The sequence below is a fragment of the Leuciscus leuciscus genome, assembly GCF_965113295.1.
Source record: "Leuciscus leuciscus genome assembly, chromosome: 24".
NCBI classification, from domain to species: domain Eukaryota; kingdom Metazoa; phylum Chordata; class Actinopteri; order Cypriniformes; family Leuciscidae; genus Leuciscus; species Leuciscus leuciscus.
In genome coordinates this window covers 29579816-29605781 of record NC_138723.1, presented here as the reverse complement: position 1 = coordinate 29605781, position 25966 = coordinate 29579816, and the positions used below count along the sequence as shown (strand labels likewise).

Below are 25966 nucleotides of genomic sequence, written 5' to 3'. Positions count from 1 at the left end.
GGGCGGCTCCGACGTTCTCCCGAGCAGGTTCGGACACTCTTAACACACCTCACACCAAGGGAAAATATGATAAGATAATCTGTTGAACCATCAAGATAATCGGGACATAGCTAGGATTGTCGGAAGGGGGGAAATCGGCCCAAAATCAGCCCGATTATCTTTTGGTGTGTACCCAGCATTACTAAAATAAAACAGGTTTAAGTTGAAATACTAAAATATAGAGTTCAGATGCAAAAGCCTCTAAGTGCCATCTGAAATGTTCTTCTAGAATGGTCATTTTTATCAAGCTCGTATATTTAAGTTCTGTAATTTCACTTAAATGACAATTAATAGGTCATTTTCATTGCCATTTAAGTTAAGTTACTGAACTTAAATATACGAGCTTGATAAAAATGACCATTCTAGAAGAAAATGTCAGATGGCACTTAGAGGCTTTTGCATCTGAACTCTTATATACCTGTATATATATATAAGAGAGCTAGAGAGAGACAAAGATCAGGCTCAGAAGAAGACAGATCAGCCATGAACACGCTGCTGAAACAAGCCGTTTGAACAGATTTACAACCTGATCGACTGATTGAAAACAGAGACATTTGTCAAAGACATCTCGACTTAAAAGAACAAAAAACAGTTTAACTGAAGTCTGTGTTCCTACAGTGTTTCACTGGCAATCCTCACGGCGTATTTCACCTTTAAATCAAAACAAAATAGCTATATAGTGGCCAAAAATTTCGCCAGAGGGGATATTTGTTTTTAATGGCCCTAAATGTTTGAATTAACCATCAAAATATGAGGAAAAAATATATTTATATTTTAAATATGAGGGAAGAACAAAACACTTGACTTAGTTAAGGTATTTATCTGCCAAAATGATTTGGCAAACGAGGCAAACTACAGCTACAGGTTTTGTTTTACTATGCATTTATTAATATTAAATGCTACACACAAAAAAAAAATGGTTCTTCAGCGGTTCTTTGCGGTGGTTAAGGTGCTATATAGCACCACTACCATTTAAAGAACCTGTTAAGCCCAGTTTGGTTCTTCAGCGGTTCTTTAGCGGTTCTTTGGGGTGGTTAAGGTGCTATATGGCACCTCTTATGGTTCTACATAGCACCATTTGACAAAGGTAGGTGCTATATGGCACTTAAAGTGGTTCCCCTATGATTACAAGCCAATGAACCACTTTTAGTGCTATTTAGCACCATTTTTGTTTAGAGTGTATTATTAATATTACATTGGTTCTCTCTTGTTTTTGCATGTGTTCATAATTTCTTTGTATGACAGCCAGGCCCAAAAATGATGTCGGCACAATTTGTCATGTTTCATTGCGTTATCATCACAAATAAGAGTTGAGTAACACATTTTTTATAATATTTATAAAAAAAAAGGTAAAGATGTCAATTTTCCGAGTCCTTTCCTGACACTTTTGGTCACTAACAAAAAGGCTTTACTGTCCATGATATATGTATTCTGTTTAAGGATGAAACATGATCCAGGCGTGAGATTCCCCTTCCTAACAATGTTTGACTTATTTAGACTCATCTCAGCAGTGACACACACACACACACACACACACACACACCCAGACATCAGCTCTATTGATCTCTGACATTGACGTGTGAGCGAGCGAGCGAGCGAGAGAGAGAGTGCAGCGCAGACCTCTGGGGAGAAACTCTCATATAATCCATCACCTCCCTCTTCTCTGCTCTCCTCCTGAGGAGCAATCACACATCACAGGGTGGAGAAAAGCTACAAATTTTGACTGACTGATAAGTCACTCTGTTCCTGCGGTAGCTTTCATCAATCCCAAGGTGACTCCAGGCCTCCAGGGGGCGTCGTTGAGTCGAACGCAAGACAACACTACAGTCTACACACACCTCTCGGAGCAAGCGGCATAATGAAGGCATGATTACAGCGTTTGCACTGTTGTTTACCAGAGACAGCTAATAGAGTAAACTTGGGTGGTTTTTTGTTCATGAACAAATCTATTGAGTAAACGATTCAATGACTCCCTCATAGAACAAATCAGCATTTTTGAATGAATTAATTGAATAAACGACTCCATATACCCTCATTCAATATTCCCTAATATAATATAGTCCACTTGAAGGAGTGAATGAAAACGAGTGAGTGAATTCAGACCTGCCGCTTTTTCATGGTCTTGCTGTTTAATAATGACAATATAGTTGACTTTGACTTTGAAATCATTTGATACTTAGCAACTCCAGTAGTAATGAAAAGATTTATCTGGAACTATGTTGGGTAAACTATGTATAAACCTTAATTAAGCTATTTAATATTCAATTAAAGAGGAGTTTATACCTGTGTGATATTACGCTGTACCCACATTGGACCAGCGGTTTGGAAAATGGATGGATGTATGATTCAGCTTCGGCACGACCCTCACAGTGCATTATGGGTATTCTCTAGGCATTAAGCATACATCAGTCGCACACTTGTTGTTGCGGTGCATTATGGGATTGAATGAGTGCACTCGATAACGTCCACTATGGTTTCAGACATCACTACAAATGGCTGTGCCCTATATAAGGGTATAGGGGGCGAGTTAGGACCTTTGATTCACTCATTCGGTGCTCCTCAAACCGAGTGAGGCTGTGTCCTGCTTACTCCAGTCCTTCAGAGGCCTGTATATATAAAATGCTACCTATTTAAAAAGTTAGGTGATTGATTGACCGTTACCTTGATATGAATTTACTCGTGAGAATCTTTGTGAGATGCAACAGTTCCTAGTTTAAGAGAAATCCAGCATGTTTCTCCGTCTCTGCAGTGACCCTGACTGAGGCCGAACACTGAGAGGAAGAGAGAGATGTGTTTATCGGTGATGAATGACGGTGGAGGACAGGTCTCTATCAGTTCAGGAGCAGCTCTTCTGCCATGGACACCTTTACACACACACACACACACACACACACACACACACACACACGAGCGTCTCTCTCTCGACCTCTTCTGCCATGGACACCTACAGAGTGTGTGCTACAGGAGTATCTTTACACAGCACACACACACACACGCACACACACACACACACACACACACACACACACACACACACACACACACACACACACACACACACACACACACACACACACACACACACACACACACACACACACACACACACACGACTACACGAGCGTCGCTCTCTCGCTCTTTCTCTCTCTCTCTCTCGACCTCTTCTGCCATGGACACCTACAGAGTGTGTGCTACAGGAGTATCTTTACACAGCACACACACACACACACACACACACACACACACGACTACACAAGCGTCGCTCTCTCTCTCTCTCTCTGCCTTCATTAAAATGGAGTTCCTAAAGCTCCCATTCATCTTTCTGACAGGCGTGCCATCGATCGACCTCGGTGCAGGATGCAATTCCAGGCCTTTAAATGACTGTGCGCTCGGTCACTCCAGGCGGACGGCTCTCCGCTCGCCGTATCCCAGCGCTGGCGTGTGTTAGAGGGTCAGTTACTCAAACGACCACGGCTCATTACAGCGCGACCACACCGCGGGTCACGGCTCTGCGGCGCCGCCGATCTGACGGGCTCGTATGAGCGCAGTAATGACGCTGACCATACACTCACACACATGCATTCTGGACGAATCGATTGGATATTATTCCAGGATACATTTCAGGTTTATAGAGTGTAATAAAGTCTGCTAGTGCACACTGGAAATTAATAATGTTGTTGTAGCACTTTACAATCAGGTTCATTAGTTAACATGAACTAACAATGAACAAAACTTCTATAGCATTTATTAATCTTAGTTAAAATTAATTTAACATAATTTAAACATTATCTCATATTAAAATAATACATTACTGAAATCAAAGGTTGTATTTGTTAACATGAACAAACAATGAACAGCTGTATTTTTATTAGCTAATATTAGTAACAAATGTATTGATAATTGTTAGTTCATGTTAGTTAATACACTAACTAATGAAACCTTATTATAAAGTGTTACCACTGTTGTTTTGCCCGACACACTATTTCAAAATTCACCTTTATTATCGCTGTATTTTTTTGTCATTTTGACAATGGCGATATCGTTTTTATAAATTTTTATTTGAGTTACTTTAGTACATCGAGCCATCCATTAATATTGATTAATAATGTAAAGTGGATGAAACACATTGTATAATATATAAACACATTATTAATAAAAATATATAGTAAAATATAAGAGATGCAGGAGACTCCATTAAAGAGGAGCAAAAAAAAAGTCAATATCAGCAAAGCTATTCATCTCTGACAATAGTGCATTTGTTCTTCTGGCGAGGCGATAATTTTAACAGCCACATGTACAGCATACATGCACACGCTTTATATACAGCATGTGTATGCAGAAAACAGAGTTGTATGCACATAAACGCACATATAGACCAATAAAACTACACACACACACACACACACACACACACACACACACACACACACACACACACACACACACACTTAAGGGTCTGTGAGAGCACCACTGATCTCTGCCTTGCCTGAGGTGTGTTTCCTCCATAACCAGAGGAATCCTGCCTGAGGCAAATATACAGCATCACAGCTCCTAATGACCTTTAAAACACACACACACACACACACACACTCGCTGAGTAAACAGACTTTACGAAGTCTATATTGTGCAATAAAATCTAAATGGCAGGTGCTTCAGGCAAAGGTTGTGACAGGAAGAGGAAACAGGATGGAGGGATTTCCCGATCCGTCTTCATCTTCCTGGAATCTCTTTAATCTCTCAATAACACTCAAAAAGTCATTATGGCACGCAATATTTGATCCGGATCACAATTCAGCAGCAGACCTAATCAAACCTCAATATCCTCCACACACACATATGGGCTCTGGACCTGTCAATGGCTCCTGAATTTGGCCACATATAATTGATCTGCTATAAAATTGCGTTGTGCACAATTTCAAAAAGACAAAAATCCATTGTCATTTTACTCCTCAAATGTTCATTTTTATGGCCAGGAAGCAAGGAGATTCTATCAGTCAATTTTCTTTCACTACTTTCAATAATAACAGCTCAGATTTTTGTGATTTAAAGTTGAACTATTAAGCCCTTTTTCAAACTCTTGATGTTGTTTTCAGACTCTACTAGAACAGGTTTTCCTGCTTGAATGTTGATTATTTTCCTCATATTCTCCATTGTTGCAGCTCGTCTCTTCCCAGTCTGTCAGTAACGCTCTGTTTAGTTCCTGTCTCTATGAAGCCCCTCCTTCTGAAAAGCACACTGTGCCCTGATTGGTCGGCTGGATCAGTGTGTTGTGATTGGTCGAGCGCTTCGAGTGTGTTTGGGAAATGTCCCGCCCCTTACCATAACCGCCAGTTTAACACACTACTAACTAACTCAACCAGGCCCCGCCCCTTTATTCTGCATATTAATTATTTAAATGAGGAATACTGTGACGTGTTCGTTCCCGGAAGAAACTCAAGACTACAATGGAGGCGTTTCAGGGAGTTCAGAAACACTGACACTGATATAGAGAAGAACTGCCTTCGGAAAGTTGAACTCTTTCTGTGCCACTATAGTAGAACCAAATAAAATTACAAAAATAATGACTAATATTTTCCTCAAAGGCTTTCCAAACACTCCTACCATTCCATTGTTTGGCTTAAACTCACGCTATTGGTTAAGCCAGACGATGACACGTCTGTTTTGAGATGCCACAGAACCACAACGTTTACACTCCAAGTCAACACGAAAAACCACTCGTGACCCGTTTAACTGTATGTTTAGGATATTTAACAAGAAAAAATGGTGAAAAGTATCTCTATATGACAAGTGGTTAAAATACAAGAGGGATTGATGATGTCAAAAGGAAAGGAAAGAGGTGGAGCGAGTTATTACATTTTGATGAAATATTAAATATTTAGATATTTTATTCTCTGCAGTAATATGAAGCACCATTGAATCGTTCACAACGACACCGGGAATGTGCACGGAAACGCATCTGATTTCATGTTGACTTCAGCATTGAAAAGTCAAGTCCCCTTTATTTGTTTATAGCACTTAATAACGTAATACAATAGAAGCAGTTTAAAAGCAGCATCGCAGTAACAAAAAGGGAAAGTACCAGAATAAATTATGCAAAATTCACCTCTAACAACAATAAAAGAAAGACTCACAGTGCGAAAGTAAACCATGCATTAGATTTCAATTCCAAACAGAAAATTAAGTTTTATATCCACAATTTTGTGTTTGGCGAGGGCTAATTCTGAGTGCTACGATCACACACACACACACACACACACACACACACACACACACACACACACACACACACACACACACACACACACACACACACACACACACACACACACACACACACACACACACACACACACACACACACACACACACACACACACACACACACACACACACACACACACACACAGTCTGCTATTTATCCCTACCTGTGAGGAAGATGGAAATCCTCAAATGGTCTCAAATGGAGCATGTCGTCTCTGCACTGGCTTTAATTAAGCGTCTGACAGTGACTGCGACTCACCGGTACAGACAGGCAGACAGTGGCCTTACCCGCGCACAAAGAGGACGGGCCCGTCGCATAATGAATGCATTTTAACAAGATGAAACCAAACCAATTACAACTGCTGTCATATTCTGAAGTGCTCTGCTTAATGAATATAAGAACAATGTGTTGGCTAAAAGAGATTAAACCGCCGGCGCTGCGCTGCGCTCGCTGAACTGCTGGCGAGTAACAATTGCAGAACACTTTAAACATCACAAAAGGAGACAGTTTGTGTGTGTGTGTGTGTGTGTGTGTGTGTGTGGAAGAGAAATGAGAAGAAAGATGGAGAAAGAGAGGAAAAAAGACATCAGCTATGTCTGGAATGGACTCGCATACTGTGCTATACTCAATACTGTCAGCAATATGTTCAAAAATAGTATGTGAACACTGTGATGACCTCACCAGAAATTAATACTTTCATGCAATGATGTATCGAATTGAATAAAAGTGACATTTATATAATGCTATAAAAGCTTCCATTTCAAATAAATGCTGTTCATTTGAACTTTCTATGCATCAAAGAGTCCTGAGCTTCACGGTTTCCACAAAAATAGAATTATTATATATTATGCAATATATTATCATACACAAACATACAAGATAATACCAATCTGATTAAGTCAATGCTAGTTGTATACTATTAAAATATTTTATTATTATTTTGCATCAGCTGTTCATTTTTTGTTTGTTTTAAGTTTTAGTGCTTTTGTTATTTTTCTATTTAGCTTTAGCAGTTTTATTTAAATACAATTAAACAGATTTTTATTTTAAAGTCATAATTATTTTTATGTAATTTTTTATCAAATTTTATATATATATATATATATTATTTTATTTTTTTAACAGCTTTATTTCAATTATCAAAACCAATTTTTCATAGTTTCAGTTAACATTGAATTACGCCATTCACAAAGCTTCATGTAGGTTTGCTATGATCCCCTGATTGGTGGATTATGGGTAGTGTGGTTCAGCACCAGGAATTCTTGAAGGGTTTATAGAGAATTATTAAAAATCAATTTCTTGGAAAAAGTGAATGGGATATTTACCGCACAACTGTTTTCAGCATTGATCATAATCAGAATGATCATTTATCATATTTAATCATAATTTCTTGAGCAGCAAATCATCATATTAGAGTGATTTCTGAAGGATCATGTGACACTGAAGGCTGGAGTAATGATGCTGAAAATTCAGCTTTGCAATAAATTACATTTTTAAATATATTCACATTGAAAACAGTTATTTTAAATTGTAATAATATTTCACAATATTACTGTTTTTACTTTATTCATGATCAAATAAATGCAGCCTGGATGGGCAAGAACATCAAAAATCGACACGAAACCTTTGAACATTATTTTATGTAATCATAATTTCACATATAGGCTAGTATGTGAAACAGTACGCAACAATAAATGATTCAGACAGGTCACATGACCTCATGATGTTGCATGCGAGTACCGTCCAGTTAACGGCTTGGAAAATAAAAATATTTATTTCGCATTTTAACCCAATTTTGTGTAAAATTGCCATTTTTGGTAGTCCAATTAAATAAATAATATTTTTTAATTCTTCACACTATGGAAGGTCAAGTTGAGCGCATTGCATTGTGCCAGACAGTTTTGCTCTGACTTTATACTTCCCATTTTGGCATGCCATTTAGCCTAGGTATTTTTATACTGTATATGCTTTGTGTGTGTGTGTGTTAGAGAAAGGAGAGAGCTGGGTATTTCATTGTAGTTTGTGCACTTTTATATTTACGTTAAATCTCGACACAACAGAGATGAGTTATAGAGCAGAATATGAGTTATGCCATCCATCATGACGTCTTTCCAGCTGCAGTCTGAACGCGAGCTGTTGCCGACGTGTGTTTGCTGTATTGCACACTGCGTTTAGCGCTTCATCATAATGTATTACAGAACGAATCCAGCAGAATGCAACTATTACTCCAGTCTTCAGCGTCACATGATCCTTCAGAAATCATGCTAATATGTGACCCTGGTCTCGAGTCGCACGGGTATATCTGTGGCAATAGCCAACAATACATTGTATGCATGGGTCAAAATTATTGATTTTTCTTTTATGCCAAAAATCATGAGGATATTCAGTAAAGATCATGTTCCATGAAGATATTTTGTAAATTTCCTACCGTAAATATATAAAACATGTATTTGTGTGAGTGAATGCTGCACAATCGCCAACATAAATGAACAACTTTAAAGGAGATTTTCTCAATGTTTAAATTTTTTTGCATCCTCAGATTCCAGATGTTCAAATGGTTTCAGATGGTGTATACATCTCAATTTTGAAAAATTTACCCATGTGACTGGTGTGATGGATTTTAATTAATCAAGTTTGGAGAAAACTTGTTACTTTGAGTGTGAGTGTGAGTGTGTGTGTGTGTGTGTGTGTGTGTGTGTGTGTGTGTGTAAATAGCAATTAGGGAAGTGAAACTAGACAGATGACTAGTTCTCAAACCTTGTGATAAGTAATCACAAAAAATCAGAGTTTGCTTGTGGCAGTGACAGAGGGGAAAAGGTTGGGGCTTTTGAACCAATTGAACCAATCATATTGAAGGTGACACATTAGTCTTATTTGTTTTCTCGCTTCTATAAAAACTGTTGTATCCGTGTTTTACGGTGGGATTCTCAATGGAATTTGTCTGAGATCCTCCGGCCTTGCTTCTTGGGAGAGATTCCCTGAGAACTGGCCGTGATTAAAGCATTTAAAGGACATTTGCTAAGGTCTGTTTGTCGATTTATTCCTGCGCAGGAAGCTAGTTTAGGAAGGAAGCTAGTTTAGGAAGGAAGCAAGTTTAGGAAGGAAGCTAGTTTAGGAGGGAAGCAAGTTTAGGAAGGAAGCTAGTTTAGGAAGGAAGCAAGTTTAGGAAGGAAGCTAGTTTAGGAAGGAAGCAAGTTTAGGAAGGAAGCTAGTTTAGGAAGGAAGCAAGTTTAGGAAGGAAGCTAGTTTAGGAAGGAAGCTAGTTTAGGAAGGAAGCTAGTTTAGGAAGGAAGCTAGTTTAGGAAGGAAGCAAGTTTAGGAAGGAAGCTAGTTTAGGAAGGAAGCTAGTTTAGGAAGGAAGCAAGTTTAGGAAGGAAGCTAGTTTAGGAAGGAAGCTAGTTTAGGAAGGAAGCTAGTTTAGGAAGGAAGCAAGTTTAGGAAGGAAGCTAGTTTAGGAAGGAAGCTAGTTTAGGAAGGAAGCAAGTTTAGGAAGGAAGCTAGTTTAGGAAGGAAGCAAGTTTAGGAAGGAAGCTAGTTTAGGAAGGAAGCAAGTTTAGGAAGGAAGCTAGTTTAGGAAGGAAGCTAGTTTAGGGGAACAAGTTAGTTAGGTGACTATTATTGAATGGGGACGTCGATTTGTAGACGAGACCCAGATAGTTAGGTTTAGGGAAAAATCTACCACACTGGTTTTGTGGTCCAGGGTCATATATGATGATTTGCTGCTCAAGAAAAATTCTGAATATTATCAGTGTTGAAAACAGTTGTGCTGCTGGATATTAGTTCATATACTGATAATTCTGCCAGTGAGAGACTCTGGAAAACCTGAACATGCACGAGAGGAACAGAGGAGAGGAGGATCGTGTCTCAAGCTGCTCAGCGGAAGATTTCCTCAGGCAAGGCGAGAAAAAAATGTATATATGTAATAACATGAGCTCATTGGTTAGGATTCCAGGGTAATGGAGCGAACACTCTGGGAATGTTTCTCCAGCAGTCACACACGTTTACGTTTCCATTCCTAATGCTGTACTGATATAGCCGGTAAGCCTCTGAAAGTCCTCCGTCTATATTAATGACTGAATTTAACACTCCTCTGTTGCTTTTAATGATGTGCTGAAGTGTTTTTCACTCGATACTGACATAGACAATCTCCGAAGAAGTGCTAATGGGAATATCAGGGTAGAATAAGACTGTGTCCTTCAACATTTTCCTTTCATTAAAACATCTCAGACCTTGATATAAAGATTTATTGTGAGAAACAAGAATGGAAATGATGTAACATTGTGTCGCAAAATGTATATTATGCGAGAACAGAAGTGAAGCACAATCTAAACCTTAGAAAAGGAAGAAAACGACTTTATATTGGCCACAAATCTATCAAAGACTCACAATATAGTACACTGTAAGTCAGATTAATTCATTTTATGACGTTTTCCACTATATACTATATATATATATATATATATTCAATTCAATTCACATTCATTTGTATAGCGCTTTTCAGAAAATGCATGAGTCTACATTACAATTTACAGTGATCTGTTATCAGAGGTGACTGTCTAACTCTAAGTTATGTATTTCAGAAATATAAATCACACATTTAGCTACAAATCTATTAATTTAAACAAACAATGTAATAATTTAAACGTACAATATGTAATTTTTCCGCCGCTAGGGGTCGCTAACCTCTTACAATAACAAAGGCGTAGTTTGATGACGCAACATTTGCTAAGATTATGGAGCTTGTCGTCAACGTCAAGCCGACCGATCTAATAATGTATATGGATGAGTAAATACATCTATGTTTTTATCATGACTGTGATATGAAGCAGTTCGGGATTGCTAAGAGACAGCTATCAGCTCCACACGCGACGCGAGTCCCGTGGATATAAAAGGAATATGGACATTTCATTCTACCGAACTACACGCAAAATTACTAGTCACAGGTCAGTTTATTAGACAAATTAAACTTGTGAGGTAACGCAGCGCTGTTTCACTTGGTCTAACATTACACTATCACACTAAACTGCATTTGAATGTGTTGAAATGTATGTGTTAGTTTGCCAATTTATACTTCTGCGTCGGGTGCGCGTAGAAGGTACGGCGTAGCATACGCATTGACGTGTACCATACGTCGTACCCTTCGCCGTACCCTGACGCGCACCTCCTCAAAAATGTAACTACGCGTCGCGGCGACGCGGACCGCAAGATCTGTGATTGGTCGGCTGGATAGCATCGCGTTTCCTCCTACCCATTTCCGGAATGATCTTCTGCACTCTGCACCGCCCGCCCGCCATTTTTAAATTCCGAAGATCAGTGAAGAGCCATGGAAATAGACCAAGTGACAGAGAGATTGCTTGAAGAAGTGCGGAAATACAGCCATCTGTATGACTCCTTCAGTCGCCATTGCTCGTAGAAACCTAAACTCAAAACAGCCGCGATAATGTAAACACAGTGGAACTGGAACATTAAAACCCACCCGCGCCAACTAGCGTTTCGGCGGTGTAACTGCAGAGCAACACAGACATTCGCAGAAGTATAAATGCTCACGACGGCGTCGCCTACGTGCGTAGCCTACGACGTACACTACGGCGTACACTCGACGCAGAAGTATAAATTGGCCTTAAACTGCATTTGAATGTGTTGAAATGTATGTGTTAGTTTGTCTGTATGAGACTAGCAGTAAGCTAGATCAACATTAGAATAACATACAGATCATATTCTAACATTTTATCATTGTTGAACTATATAACATTGATTAGTTTTATGTAAATGTGCTCACCTGTTTAATAAAGTACATGTAGGAGCGGTCGAAGTCTCGGACGTGGAGCTCTCGGCATCTCGAAAACACCGCGCTGATATTGATTCTCGTTTTAGTTCTCCTTTTTTATCCAAAGTCTGCTTGCCATGGTCCATAATGTTTGAACGAAACAACAACAGCGTGCAAATAGACATTACGAACTACACAGTTGTCCACGTCTGTCGCCTTGGTTACTATCAGAGGGCTCTGGTTGCTATGGCAGTGCGAGCGGAAACCAGGGAGAACGCGGATATGACGCCATTGATGGCGACAAAGCGGAAATAAAGAAACGGTCCGTGTCTTCGAATTAAATGACAAATTTCTCCTGGTTTGAAAGTTGTTGGAAACAGTCGGGATAATGTAAGTAAGTTACACAACTAAAAAAAATATATAACATAGATATAGTGATTTTTGCTATTTTTAAAGCAAAAAAATTTACATATTGTACCTTTAAGGCAGAAACAAAGAGTTTGTTAACAATATATAATACTATTAACAACACTATTCCTTTAACAAAAGCGCATCCAAACATCATATTGAGCTTAAATAGTGTTATGAATTAGTTCCACAGGACAGAATGATCTAGAGATGTACGAAGCCTTGATAAGATTAGTGTGTGTTTGTGCTGATTAGGGGGGATCTTGAGTAATTAGTGTGATGGTCATGAGTGTTTACTGCACTACATTAGACAACAGATTTAAGAGGGGGAGCCAGTGCGCCTTCCACCAAATCCATCACCACAGACTCACTTACACCTGATGATCCATCAACACACACGTCTTACAATCACGCACCGCGATACGCCTGACCTGAGAGAAACAACACACACGTCTTACAATCACACATCCACGATATGCCTGACCTGAGAGAAACAACACACACGTCTTACAATCACGCATCCGCGATATGCCTGACCTGAGAGAAACAACACACACACTTCCTGCAGATTTGACCACAAAATGGAAATTAACACGAGCTGTTGAAGCTCCGCCCCCTGTGCCGGGAGCAGCAGCTCATTTGCATTTAAAGGGACAGACACAAAAACGGTGCATTTTTGCTCACCCTCAAAAAGTGAAAATTTTAACATGCTATATAACAATATTTGTGGGGTATTTTGAGCTAAAACTTCACACACACACTCTGGGGACATCACAGACTTATTTTACATCTTGTGAAAAGGGCATTATACCACCCCTTTAACATCTAGTCAAGTAACATTTAGGCCAGAACCATACTAAAATACACAAAGATAGATGCAAAAGCACTGAGAGCATAAAGTACTTTTGAAATGTGGCTTTTGTGTTACTCTTAAGCCCCTTTCACACAGAGATTCCGGAAAATACACGGATAAAGTGACCCGGGATTTGACCCGGGTTCGTTTGATTTTGGCTCATTCACACTGCCAGTGATTTTCCGGAATCAGAGAGTGCGTTCACACACAACCCGTAAAAATGCCGTAAAGACACGTGACATCGATGTGACTTGTAATCTCAGCAGCGTCTTAAGTTTGCTTATGAGCTGCGATCTCTCTCTCGAGAAACCACGCCTGTGCATTTGTTTCTCTGATTCGATCATAAACTTGCGCATTACATACCGTTTCACAGCTGGAGAACGAGCCCGGCTTCAGCGTCATCACTACGACACGGCATTATTACGGCTTTTGTTCACACAGCGCGCGTTCCGGGACTGAACACGGCAATGTTACTAGGTCCCGACCCGGCATCGATCCCGGCTTAAATCCCGGGTCGAGTTTGCGTTCACACAGAAGGCGCTCTGGCAATTTGCCGGCAATTTGCCGGGTTCAAAGCGCTGTGTGAAAGGGGCTTTATGGTATCAAACATCAGTATTGTGTGGCATTTACTCACATCAAGCTTGATATAAATGTGTGAACAGCTTAAAAACCTGCTTAGTAAGATTCCCTGTAAACTGTTGAGCTGAATGAGTGTCGAAGATGACCGTTTATGATAATAATACACACTATAGTGGGCATTTGCGCTGTCGTGAGGATGCAACTGTATTTGCGTTGCATTACAAATTACAGGTGAATTTCAAAATGCAACCATGCATTAAATCAACATGATTCCCACAGTCCTGAAAAACCTGGAAATATCAGGCTAAGTGTGATATCCATTCCTGGAAAAGTCACGGAAGTTAATCAAATCTTAAAAAGGTCACGGAAATGCCACTGAAATCGCTTTCGTTAATATAAATTTCACTGGATATATTCAACATTTCTTTGGCTAAAAATTTGTGAGACGAGTTTGCGCCGGAGAAGCATTTGCATTCACGTACTTGCAAAGAAGATTTTTGTGCAGTAAAGTCAATATGAAATCATCACTGAGAATAATGGAAATTACCAAATAAATAAATATACAATATTTCAGATTCATTGTGTTGGGGAAACAGAAGTCTGTCAAGAAAGAGATTATAGCATAACGAAAATAGCAAAGTCTTTTTTAGGACTTATTAATATATATTTTTTTGCATAGCAACTTCATTTTTGTGACAATTAAGCACATTTTTATACAAATTTGCATTACTGTAAAAAAAAAGAAAACACTATTTTTCATTACTGAAATAAGAGAAAATTACATTTTTATTTTTATTTATTTTTATTATTTAAGATACAATTATAGACAATTTCCTCCAAATTCTCATTACCATAATAAAAAAAAATATATAATTATTTTTTACTGTAGTATGAAAGAATATTGTATTATATTATCCATCATATTATGTTTTAGAACTTTTTTTTATTTATTATTCATTACTGAATTTCATTACAAATTTATTTACTCATGTAATAATAATCACTATTGAGCTCAATGGATATTACAAAAAACAAACAAACAAACAACAAAGCCCTTTCAGATTTATTGTGGTCATTATCAGATTCTGGCCTTAAACATGTTTCAGATCTTATTGTGAATGATTTATGTCATCTAAATCTAATATATATATTCATTTTATCATACCTCTTCAACAGCATTTCTTTTCTGCTGATATAGTCAAGGTCGTGCGGGCAGAGAAAATAATATTAACCAATAATATCACAACCTACTTTTCAAAATCAAATCAAATTCCGATGGATCAAATCCAGTCCTGCTTTATTCCCCACTGAATATTCAGTGTGTTTTAATGGATGCAGGAATGCGGTCAGGTCCTCGACTGCTTCCTCAAAGACTACAGTGAGTAATGAGCACAGATGTGAGGAGTTTCTGTGCACACACACACACACACACACACACACACACACACACACACACACACACACACACACACACACAATCTCCTCGTACACTCCATTTCATAAAGGGATATGAATCAGATGATGATGAGAAGGCATTAGCTGATAAGACCGAGTGAATCTCCTGAAGCCTGTCAAAAACATCACTGGGTCATATTTCACCTCAAGACAAACAGAGATATTATATATAGCATCATATATAGTATAGTCTATTTTTTGGACCATTCAAATTTTTTAACCATGACAATCAAGCACATTTTTATTCCAATTGCATTACTGTAATACGAAGAAATATCTTTCTCTTTACAGAAAATGACATTATTTATTTATTTATTTATTTATTTATATCTATTTTTATAATTTAACATTACAATTCTGCACAATTTCACGCAAATTCTCATTACAGTAGTTAAAATATATAATTATTTTTACTGTAATGTGGGGGAAAATATTTTTAGTTTATAATTATATTTTACTATATTTTTCTTCATATTATTATTCTTTTTTATTTATTTTTTTATAATTATAATTGAATTTTATTACAAATTGTGTTACAAATTAATATAATAAGAATCATCAATGAGAATAATGGAAATGTAACAAATAAATAAAAAAAACAAATCAAATGTTTTAATACTATAGTAAAATTATATTTTACTATATTATTCTTCATATTATTATTATTTATAATTTGTTTTATTAATTATTATTGAATTTTATTACAAATTGTGTTACAAATTAATATAATAGGAATCATAAATGAGAATAATTGAAATTACAAAAACAACAACAACTGTAAATAAAAAAAATGTAAAAAATAAATTAACAGTCAATGCCAATAAACAATAAACAAAATTGTACTATATTAATACTATAGCAAAGTTATATTTTACTTTATTATTATTCATATTCTACATTATTATCAATATTTTGTTTTTATTAATTATTATTGAATTTTACTAAAAATGTTGTTACAAATTACTATAAAAATCATGAATGAGAATAATGAAAATTACAAAAAACAACAACTGTAAAAAAATAAAAAAATAAAAATGAACCGTCACAATTCGAAAAAAATTAAACAAACAAATAAATGTTACTTTTATATGCAACATATAATTTATATTTAATTGAACTATGATTTCAGAAGTATGACCCAGTGATGTTTTCTCGAGGCAGGACAGTAGTTTGGGAGTGTTTTCTCGACGCTGCATCAGAGAGAGAGTACAGATGTGGAGCTGAAGGAGACAGAAGCGAGACGTGAGCGTCCACAAACCTGACAGAGACTGGTGAGTCTGAACCGCAGCTCTGACTAAAACATTCGTCACGTCCCGGGACCTGATAAAACCATCCTGCACACTTTATTTCTGTTCGGGGTGAAGATACGGCCACACACACACACACACACACACACACACACACACACGCGTACCTCTCTGTCCTTGAGCTTCATGGCCAGGACGAGCTGGTGTCTGTGGTTGCTCAAGGCCTCACGGTAATTCCCCTTGGAGAAGAAGGCCGACCCCAGGTTTCCGTGAGCGCGACATTCGCCCGTCTGGTCACCTGAGAGAAACCAGAGCTGGGTTACAACAAGCTTTCACACACACACACACACCAACACCACAACAGAGCATCTGAGGAAGAGGTGTTCACAGGCTTTACACACACCAAAGCATCCGAGGAAAAGGTGTTCAGGCTTCAGGAATGACAGGAAAACAGCAACTGGTCAAGTTCTCTCCATCAAAAACCTCTTAAAAACACGTTTCGGTCACACTTTACAATATGGTTCATTAGTTAACATTAGATAAATACCTTAGTTAACATGAACTAAGAATGAACAATACTACTACAGCATTTATTAATCTTGTTAATGTTAAATTCAACATTTACTAATACATTATTAAAATCAAAGTTTGTATTTGTTAATATTAGTTACTGCACTAATAGCATGAACACACAATGAACAGCTGGATTTTTATTAACTAACATTAATAAAAATGTATATTACTGTAACAAATGTATTGCTCATTGTTAGTTGTCGACACGTTTTTTTCTCTGAATATTACTCTTCAGCTCTCAGTCTGTAAAAGCTTCCTTATTATGGATATGTTATTTGTTTGAATCCCTCTTTGTTTTGTATCTATTATCTAACTTTGTAAGTGACTTCTGTATATTACTCTCTGCCGTTGGTGTGTGTGTGTGTGTGTGTGTGTGTGTGTGTGTGTGTGTGTGTGTGTGTGTGTGTGTGTGTGTGTGTGTGTGTGTATTGTGTTTTGATGTTGATGTTTGTTTGTTCCTTAACCTATCTGTGTAAAGAGACCTTGGGTGTTGGAAAGCCACTATATAAATACAAATTATTATGATTATTAAAGTTTTGCTTCAATAGCTGATTGTTTTTGTTACTTACAACTTTGAAAAATCTTTTTTTTCTTCTTTTTTTTTTTTTTTTTTACAGTACTAGCTGGTTTTTGCAACTCAGTATCTGGTTTATTTTTGGTCTGCTAGTTTATGTTGACTACCAGACCAGAAACAAACCAGATACTGAGTTGCAGAAACCAGCTAGTACTGAAAAAAAAATAAAAAAAAATAGATTTTTCAAAGTTGTAAATAAAACAAGGATTAATGGAGTTCGTTTAACCATAGAATACTATTTCAGTCTTTCTAAATTTCACATTTAATTCAATGTTACTTCAATGTTACTTTTTGTGAAATTTACTAGCAATTTCTGAGTAAAAAAAAAAAAAAAAAAAACTGTTTCAAAGTAAATCCTACACAATTTTTGGGTTTCAAAGACTTTGGCCTTTCACAGTTTGACGGTGTGTTTTTGGCTTATAAGCGGCTCAAAATAGCTTGACAAGCCAGACCCACATCAAGATGTTAGGTCTGGCAACTCACCATAGACACGGCTCAATCCGAGGGCCGGGATAAACGGCTGTCTTTCAAATTCCCTCTGCACGCAATAGGACAGCGCTTCAACCAACCAGAGCGTTTTCCCAACAGCGGCGCTAACGTTAGTCGATAGATTCAACTTTTGAATCTGGCCGGCAAAACTACGAACACATCTTCCTTTTTTAAGAATATCTTAAGTGCCGTTCTTTGCTCTTTTCTCAAAGAAAAACTTAACTCCAAGTCCTCCAGAGTCGCGGCCAAAGCCGATTCGAAAGACTGTTTTCCAGCAGCAGCTCTTCTTTGTTTTCAAGTAGCAGGGAACCGTCGTCATTATGTTAAGCCCGCCCCGCCTACTCTATACACGACGTGATTGGCCTGACCTAATTTAGGTTTTTCCAGCACGAAAGTCAATGAAGAGTTGCTAGACCACCCTGGCTGCAAAATACATTTTGCTGCCGCTAGGGTGCGTCTAGATTTCTAGGCTAGGCTCAAAAACCTCTCAGAATCAAATGTTATTTTGCAAGAGAAGTTGATCTTGCATTGCGTATCAATTTCGTGTCCTGATGAAATGCTTCTGGAGAAATAAAAATAGACGCAGAGAGGTTAATTGCTCAGAACAGCTCAGCTTGTTTGGTCTTGGCAGAAGTTTGAGCTCCAATTAAGACAATTTATTGCAGACTTTGGTCTCTCTGAAAACTCCTGAGATTTCTGGGGTCATTTTCTCACAAAATTCGACCCTTTCTGGCTAAACTGGACAAAGCTGGACTGTTTTTTAGTGTTTTCTGACCAAATTAGACAGATATTTGTTGGTAAAACAGACCAAATCTGACCGTTCCTGACTGGTGAATGCTCAGGATTACATCATGGCGGCCGAGCACCTGCAACATCTGCAGATGTTCCTATCAGACTTTCATTCTGAGTGCGAACGCAATCAGCCGCTCCGACGAGAGGAGACGAGAGAGAGAGCGAGAGCGAGAGCGAGAGCGCGAGCCGAGACGTCAGCTGTGTACTAATGTGTTAAAAGTGCGAGCTGAACCTCCAACACAAACATCCACAGTTCAGGAGCGTCATGATAGTGAGACAGCGAGGAGACAGGGTGAGAAACGCTCCACTCTGAAAGGCTTTCATGCCTTAAAAACCTCCGGCATTCAGGAGCTGTGAGGAGAATATCTAAGATCTCATTGTTAGGTGTAAACTTCACCATATTTACACTGTTCCTGTGCTAACAACACAAAAACTAGTCGCATTTTGGGGAAAAAAGGCACAGAGACTTTTAATTAAAAAGTCCCATGAAGCCTAATTACTGAGAGACCTTATCAGCGTGAGCTCGGTCAGGTCAAGATAATTAACCTTGTGAGAACGTACCAAAGCTTTTCGTGTACAAGGTCACGTCCATCACCGGATGTTCTCGCAGTGCAGATCACAGAAATACACTGATTTCTCAAGAACAGGACGTGATCTCATGAATATGCGAAATAAGCCCAATTAAAGACACAGTTCACCCCAAAATCATCATTTACTCATCGTCATGTTGGTCCAACCTACAGTATACAGGGGTGTAGCCGTCATTTCAGAAGTGAGGGGGACAGAATGTCAAGCGTTATACCAGTTTTTTTTTTTTTTTGCAGACCTTTGTTGACAGGTTTTTGCTTAATTGGCTTAATATGCTATTTATTTATGTTGAAAGAAAGAAAGAAAGAAAGAAAGAAAGAAAGAAAGAAAGAAAGAAAGAAAGAAAGAAAGAAAGAAAGAAAGAAAGAAAGAAAGGATTAATGGAGTATGTTTAACCATATAATACTATTTCAGTCTTTCTAAATTTCACATTTAATTCAATGTTACTTCAATGTTACTTTTTGTGAAATTTACTAGCAATTTCTGAGTAAAAAAAAAAAAAAAAAAAAAAACAGGTTCAAAGTAAATCCTACACAATTTTTGTGTTTCAAGAGACTTTGGGTTTGCACAATTTGACGGTGTGTTTTTGGCTTATAAGCGGCTCAAAAACCTCTCAGAAGCAAATGTTATTTTGCAAGAGAAGTTGATCTTGCATCGTGTATCAATTTCAAAAAGAAAGAAAGAAAGAAAGAAAGAAAGAAAGAAAGAAAGAAAGAAAGAAAGAAAGAAAGAAAGAAAGAAAGAAAGAAAGAAAGAAAGAAAGAAAGAAAGAAAGAAAGTATAAAGCAGTACTTTATACTGCACATATTGTATATTGTACTATATTGTTTACATATTTCAAATTGTTTTTTTGTGTAGGCTACGTCAAACTTCAAGCTTTTAAAACTACTTCAAACTTTCTGGTCAGGCTTTTCCAAGACAACTTAAAGTTTGTCTACAAACCTTTTCATCTAATTGTAAAGTGTTCCCGAATTATATATGGTAAACATCATGAACACGTGTTACAACGCTGCCTGATTCAAGCAGATATAGTGGCTGTTAATGCATGAAAATCCAAATTCAGCATTAACAATCACCATCTTTATTCTAATTTGAAGGGCTTTGATAACATATCTCTGAAAATAAAAGACATTATGAATAAAAAAGACTGAAAATAAGCGCATGTTTGTGCGGGTGGTGAATATTTTCAATTTCCAACAAAACTTGTTAATTATTAAACTCGAGAAATAGGAGTTATTTATCATTGTGCAACACAATTCGGACACCACATGACAACTTACAGTGCTTGACTTTTTCGTGAAAAAGGAGGGAAGAGTTTTTTGCCGTTCTGAACTCATTGCGACCTCTATGTAAATGAAGGATACAGCGCGGGCGCGAGCATGGGCGTGTCGTGACGCACGAGTGACTGGTTACCATGGAAACGTGAAAGTCACGTATAGAGACAGAGCGCAACGTGTCATAATCTGAAGACCACGCCCACCGGGGGGGAAACAATCCAACCGTCTCCATTGTGAGAGGCTGCCCTCCTTGTCATTTATGACTTATAACAAAAGACAGAAAAACGCCTAAAAGCTGCTGTGTGACAAGGTGTACAGCAAACAAGCTAAATAACCCAGAAATAAGTTTTTATAAGCTTCCGAACCGTAAAAGGAGACAAAAGGAGACAAAAGTGGATACAGGCAATAAGACGGGAAGCATCAGCAGGAAGAATGGGTAAATTGTGGGATCCTGACACTCAGTATGTCTACGTGTGCAGTAAACATTTTGTCACTGGTAAGTATATCCAAATATCCAAATGTCAATTTCTAGAGAACTAGTTGCGCTCTGTCTCAATTGATCCACTTTTATGTCCTGAAACAATCGTTTTTTGGGGTCGACAGCTTATACAAATGTATTTCTGGGTTATTTAGCTTGTTTGCTGTACACCTTGTCACACAGCAGCTTTTCGACATTGTTTTGTTTTTTGTTATAAGTCAGAAATGAGAAGGAGGCAGCCTCTCGCAATGCAAAGTCAATGGAGACTGTTGGATTGTGTTTATTCCTGTGATCAAAGCATTATTACTCCAGTCTTCAGGTGTCACATGACCCTTCAGAAATCATTCTAATATGATGATTTGCTGCTCAAGAAACATTTCTGATTATTAATGTTGAAAAAAGTTTTTTTTTGAGGAAACTGTGACCATTTTTTCAGGATTCTTTAATAGAAAGTTCAAAAGAACAGCATTTGAAATAAATAATTAAATAAATAAATATCTTTACTGTCACTTTTGATCAATTTTAATGTGTCCTCGTTTGATAAAAATGTTGATTTCTCTTAACAACAAAACAATCGTACTGACCCTACACTTTTGAACGGTAAAGTGTATATTGATATAATATAAATATTAGATTATTAAACTTTAATAAACAAATCCTTTAAATTTAAGAGTATTCATGAAAAATATATGTATAAAACAAACAAAATCATTTCAGAAAACTGAAACGTACCAACATGTGGGAGATGCACAAATAAAAATTTGTCTGGCTCATAAACAAGCTGAAATATAAGTTGAAGTTGAAGGTTTACTCCAGGTACACACCTAAAGTTTTGGCCACCTCCAGGTCCTGCTGCATGTATGCGGTGCTCTTCTCCGTGTTTCCCAGGGACCAGTAAGCGCTGCTGAGGGCCGAGAACACGGAGCCGCGCAGCTTGAGGCTGCAGGTCCCGATCTTCAGCGCCGCCTCCAGAACCACCACTGAGGCCCCGTGATGAGAGCCGGTCAGGAGCTCTTGACCAATCACGGACACCACCACAAACGGGCTCTTGTCCAGCTTCATCTTCTGCAGCTGCTGGTACGTGGGCTCCAGGGACTCTGCCGAGAGCAGAGCGACAGATTAGACATCAAATGTACAAACATGAGACATTTGAAAACAAGAAAGGGAACTAAATCTAATCAAATTAGGTGGAAATTTGACAGTTTCTGAACATATCCGAAACAACTAGGCTGTTTTCTGACTAAATCAGACAAAATAAGATCGTTTTTGTTGACAAATCAGACAAAATTAGTCAGTTTCTGACCAAATCGGACAAAACTGGACAGGTTTTTTTTTTTTTTTTTTTTTTTTTTAGCTGACAGAATTAGACAGTTTTTGTTGGTAAATTAGACAAAATTAGACCATATCCGAAACAACTAGGTGGATTTTTGACTAAATCATACAAAATTTGAAAGTTTTTGTTGGCAAATCAGACAAAATCAGACAAAACTGGACTGTGTTTTATTTATTTTTTACTAAAGCTGACATAATTAGACAGTTTTTGTTGGTAAATGGGACAATTTGAAACAACTATGTTGTTTTTTGACTAAATCAGACAAAATTAGACCAAATTTGACAGCTAAGCAATTTACTTTTTTTGCTAAATCTGACTAAATTAGACAGTTTTTGTTGACAAATCAGACAAAATTAGTCAGTTTATGACCAATTTGGACAAAAATCGGCTGTTTTTATGCTAAATCTAACAACATCAGACAGTTTGTTTGGTAAATCAGACAAATATTAAACCCAAACATCTGATATAACTAGGCTGTTTTTTAGTTTGTTTTATTTAGCTAAATCTAACCAAATTAGACAGTTTAAGGCTAAATATGACTAAATCCGGGCTACAAAACAACCTAATTGCGACAGATTTAGTGATTGAAAACAGTCTAATTTTAGTAATCAGAAAGTTAGACAAAATTAGGCCATTCTGATGGTAAATCTGACAGAATTGGGGCCATTTTCTCACTAATATGATTTTTTTTTTAGCTGTTTTTGTTGCTAAATCTGATCAAGCTAGCATGCACATTTTTGAAGCAGCACTTCATTATGTGGCAAGAGCTTATTTTGTTCTCATTTGTTTACTAAATTTGTATTGAATGTGTATAATATATTTGTATTCAGTTGATTTATACATCATAACAACATCAAACAACAAAACGTAATTCAGCATGTTAAAAACAAGCTCTTTTACCGTACAAACGTATTACAAATGACTGTACAGCAAACAGAGTGCTGTGTGAAACAGCTTTTGTTTGCACACGCTGAGGTGATTATTCATATGTGTCGTCTCCGCACACTCAACACACTTCTTGTAGAAGTTACCCCGTAATGTGTTCACCTTAGAAATGCTTATCCGTAAAATAACCCCACGTGTTACTATGCGGAAAGATTTAGCGATCAGGTTAGGAACACACCATATGTGTAGAGGTGACCGCTGGAGGAGGAAGGAGACACAGTTAAAGAGTGAAACGCACACACTGTCATAAATCAGCACGGGCCACAGTCGAGTGTCACCCGCTGCCCCGCGGGACCTCCAAAGATCCATTTTTATCTGCCCTTCCCTCGTTTCTCTGCACTGTATCTGTGAAGTATATTTCTTACTGTCCTTCTGGGTGTGTTTGAAAGCCAATTCAGCATGTTTCATCTCAGGTGCACGTGTGTGTACTGTCATCTCAGATCCTGACCAATCAGCATCCAGGATCACAACTAGCACCTTTTTACCTCACGGTTTTACAGTGATGTATTCTTGATTCTGAAATTGGCCACAATGAATCTATCTGTAATCCATCCATCTTGATCCAAAATAAAGTAAAAATAGTGAAATATTATTACAATTGAAAATAGTTATGAATATATAGTAAAATGTAATTTATTCCTGTGATCAAAGCTGAATTTTCAGCATCATTACTCCAGTCTTCAGTGTCACATGATCCTTCAGAAATCACTCTTATATGATGATTTGATGCTCAAGAAACATTTATGATTATTATCAATGTTGAAATCATTTGTCCTGCTTCATATTTCTGTGGAAACTGTGATACATTTTTGTTCAGGATTCTTTGATAAATAGAAAGTTCTAAAGAATAGCATTTACTTTGTGGTGGATTTTTAATAGATCAAATATTAAACTGTACATCAAACTAACCATGTCTCTAACATCCAACGTTATTACCTTTTCAGGCCTAACATTATAACACTGAGAAACACAATGTACTAAAATGTTCTGTCCTGTGTTTTTTGAATGTTGTATGTTGTGTTGCCATACCCCTTTGACTTTGGTTGTGTGAGTGTAAAAATAACATATTTGGGAATTGAAACCAGACAGATGACTAAATTTGAACCTTTGAACCAATCATTAAAACAAAGTTTGCTTTACCTGGAAACAGAAGGGTTTTTCTATGAAAACCAATCAAATTGTGGGGAAATTATGTAATGCAGCATGACATTTTTGCCATACCTCCTTATTTTATAAAAACTGTTGTATTCGTGTTAGCTGGTGGGATTCTCAATGGAATTTGTCTGAGATCCTCCGGCCTTGCTTCTTCTTGGGAGAGATTCTCTGAGAACTGCTCGAGAGTTCCTCCGGCCGTGATTAAAGCATTTAGAGGACATTAGCTAAGGTCTGTTTGTCGATTATTCCTGCGCAGGAAGAAAGCTAGTTAGGGAAGCAAGTTAGTTAGGTAGACTATTTATTAAGCGTCAATTGGAGACGTTAGGGAATGTTGATTGGAGACAACCCAGATAGTTAGGTTTAGGGAAAAATCTACGACAACTTGAAAGCTTGTGCAATGGTACAAATGTCTTTCCTCTCACTTTTGATCAATTTAATGCATGCATACTGAATAAAAAGCATTAATTTCATAACTGACCACCAAACGGTAGCATATGGGTATCATTAGATTATGATTAGCTGTATTATATTTCACACGATAGACCCGATCTAGTCTAAATCAGCATGAGTGAATCTCCGCACAGTAAGAAGACACAGGTTTAATTCCCTCGTGTCGTGTCGCCGACGGGCATGGACGTCCTCTGCCAGCGGCTGCAAACAGTCGGTGGGTTTGTTGTACGCATTCACATCGCGTAATTGCGTTCAGCCTGACACTTTTACAAGTTGCATGAATCTGAATGGGGAGAAACTCTCTGGCTTGGGGACGGAAGTGAGAGTGTGTGTGAATCTAGTTAACAGCAGACATGGGCATGATAAACAAGAGCGCAGAAGTGCTTATTAATGATGAGCCTCTGGGTGCCTATCTTTCCTTCCGTCTCCATGCTTTTCTCTTTCTCTCTGTCGAGAGGCTTTGCCATGTGAAACAGAAGCTTTGACATGTCTGTCTGGCGTCTCGTGGGAAGCAGCTAAATAAAGAAATAATAACAGAGACTGACAACAACACCCACTTGCATTTCATTGTGTTTACTTTCTTTTAGTCTATTTACATTACCATTCCTCAACTAAGCCGTGTGGATTTCCATATCTGTAATGCGCTGTGCATCCGGAGGAGTTCTAGTATTCCCTGTAGCTCAGGAATAGAGGTTTCAGGTA

General features: G+C 37.7%; 1 protein-coding gene and 2 long non-coding RNA genes across 6 annotated transcripts in view; 1 reads left to right on the top strand and 2 right to left on the bottom strand.

Moving 5' to 3' along the window:
• Positions 1 to 25966, bottom strand: part of ttc28 (tetratricopeptide repeat domain 28) — a 327199-nt gene that overhangs the window by 99855 nt on the left and 201378 nt on the right. For all 3 annotated transcript variants that reach the window (XM_082158597.1, XM_082158598.1, XM_082158599.1), the window contains 2 exons: positions 22206 to 22478; positions 16778 to 16908 (listed from right to left, as the gene is read on the bottom strand). In XM_082158597.1, coding sequence (XP_082014723.1) covers positions 16778 to 16908; positions 22206 to 22478 — 404 coding nt within the window. The remainder of the gene's footprint in view (positions 1 to 16777; positions 16909 to 22205; positions 22479 to 25966) is intronic.
• Positions 1 to 25966, top strand: part of LOC309489831 — a 252961-nt gene that overhangs the window by 90062 nt on the left and 136933 nt on the right. The gene's annotated exons all lie outside the window — the stretch shown is intronic.
• LOC309489823 lies at positions 2805 to 7127 on the bottom strand. 2 transcript variants are annotated; one of them, XR_014202520.1, is made up of 4 exons: positions 6415 to 7127; positions 4460 to 6266; positions 3111 to 4423; positions 2805 to 2903 (listed from the first exon to the last, which is right to left on the bottom strand). It is a non-coding gene; the product is annotated as an uncharacterized lncRNA (long non-coding RNA). The 2 variants fall into 2 exon arrangements; XR_014202521.1 differs by lacking the exon at positions 2805 to 2903 and having other exon boundaries at positions 3968 to 4423; positions 6411 to 7127.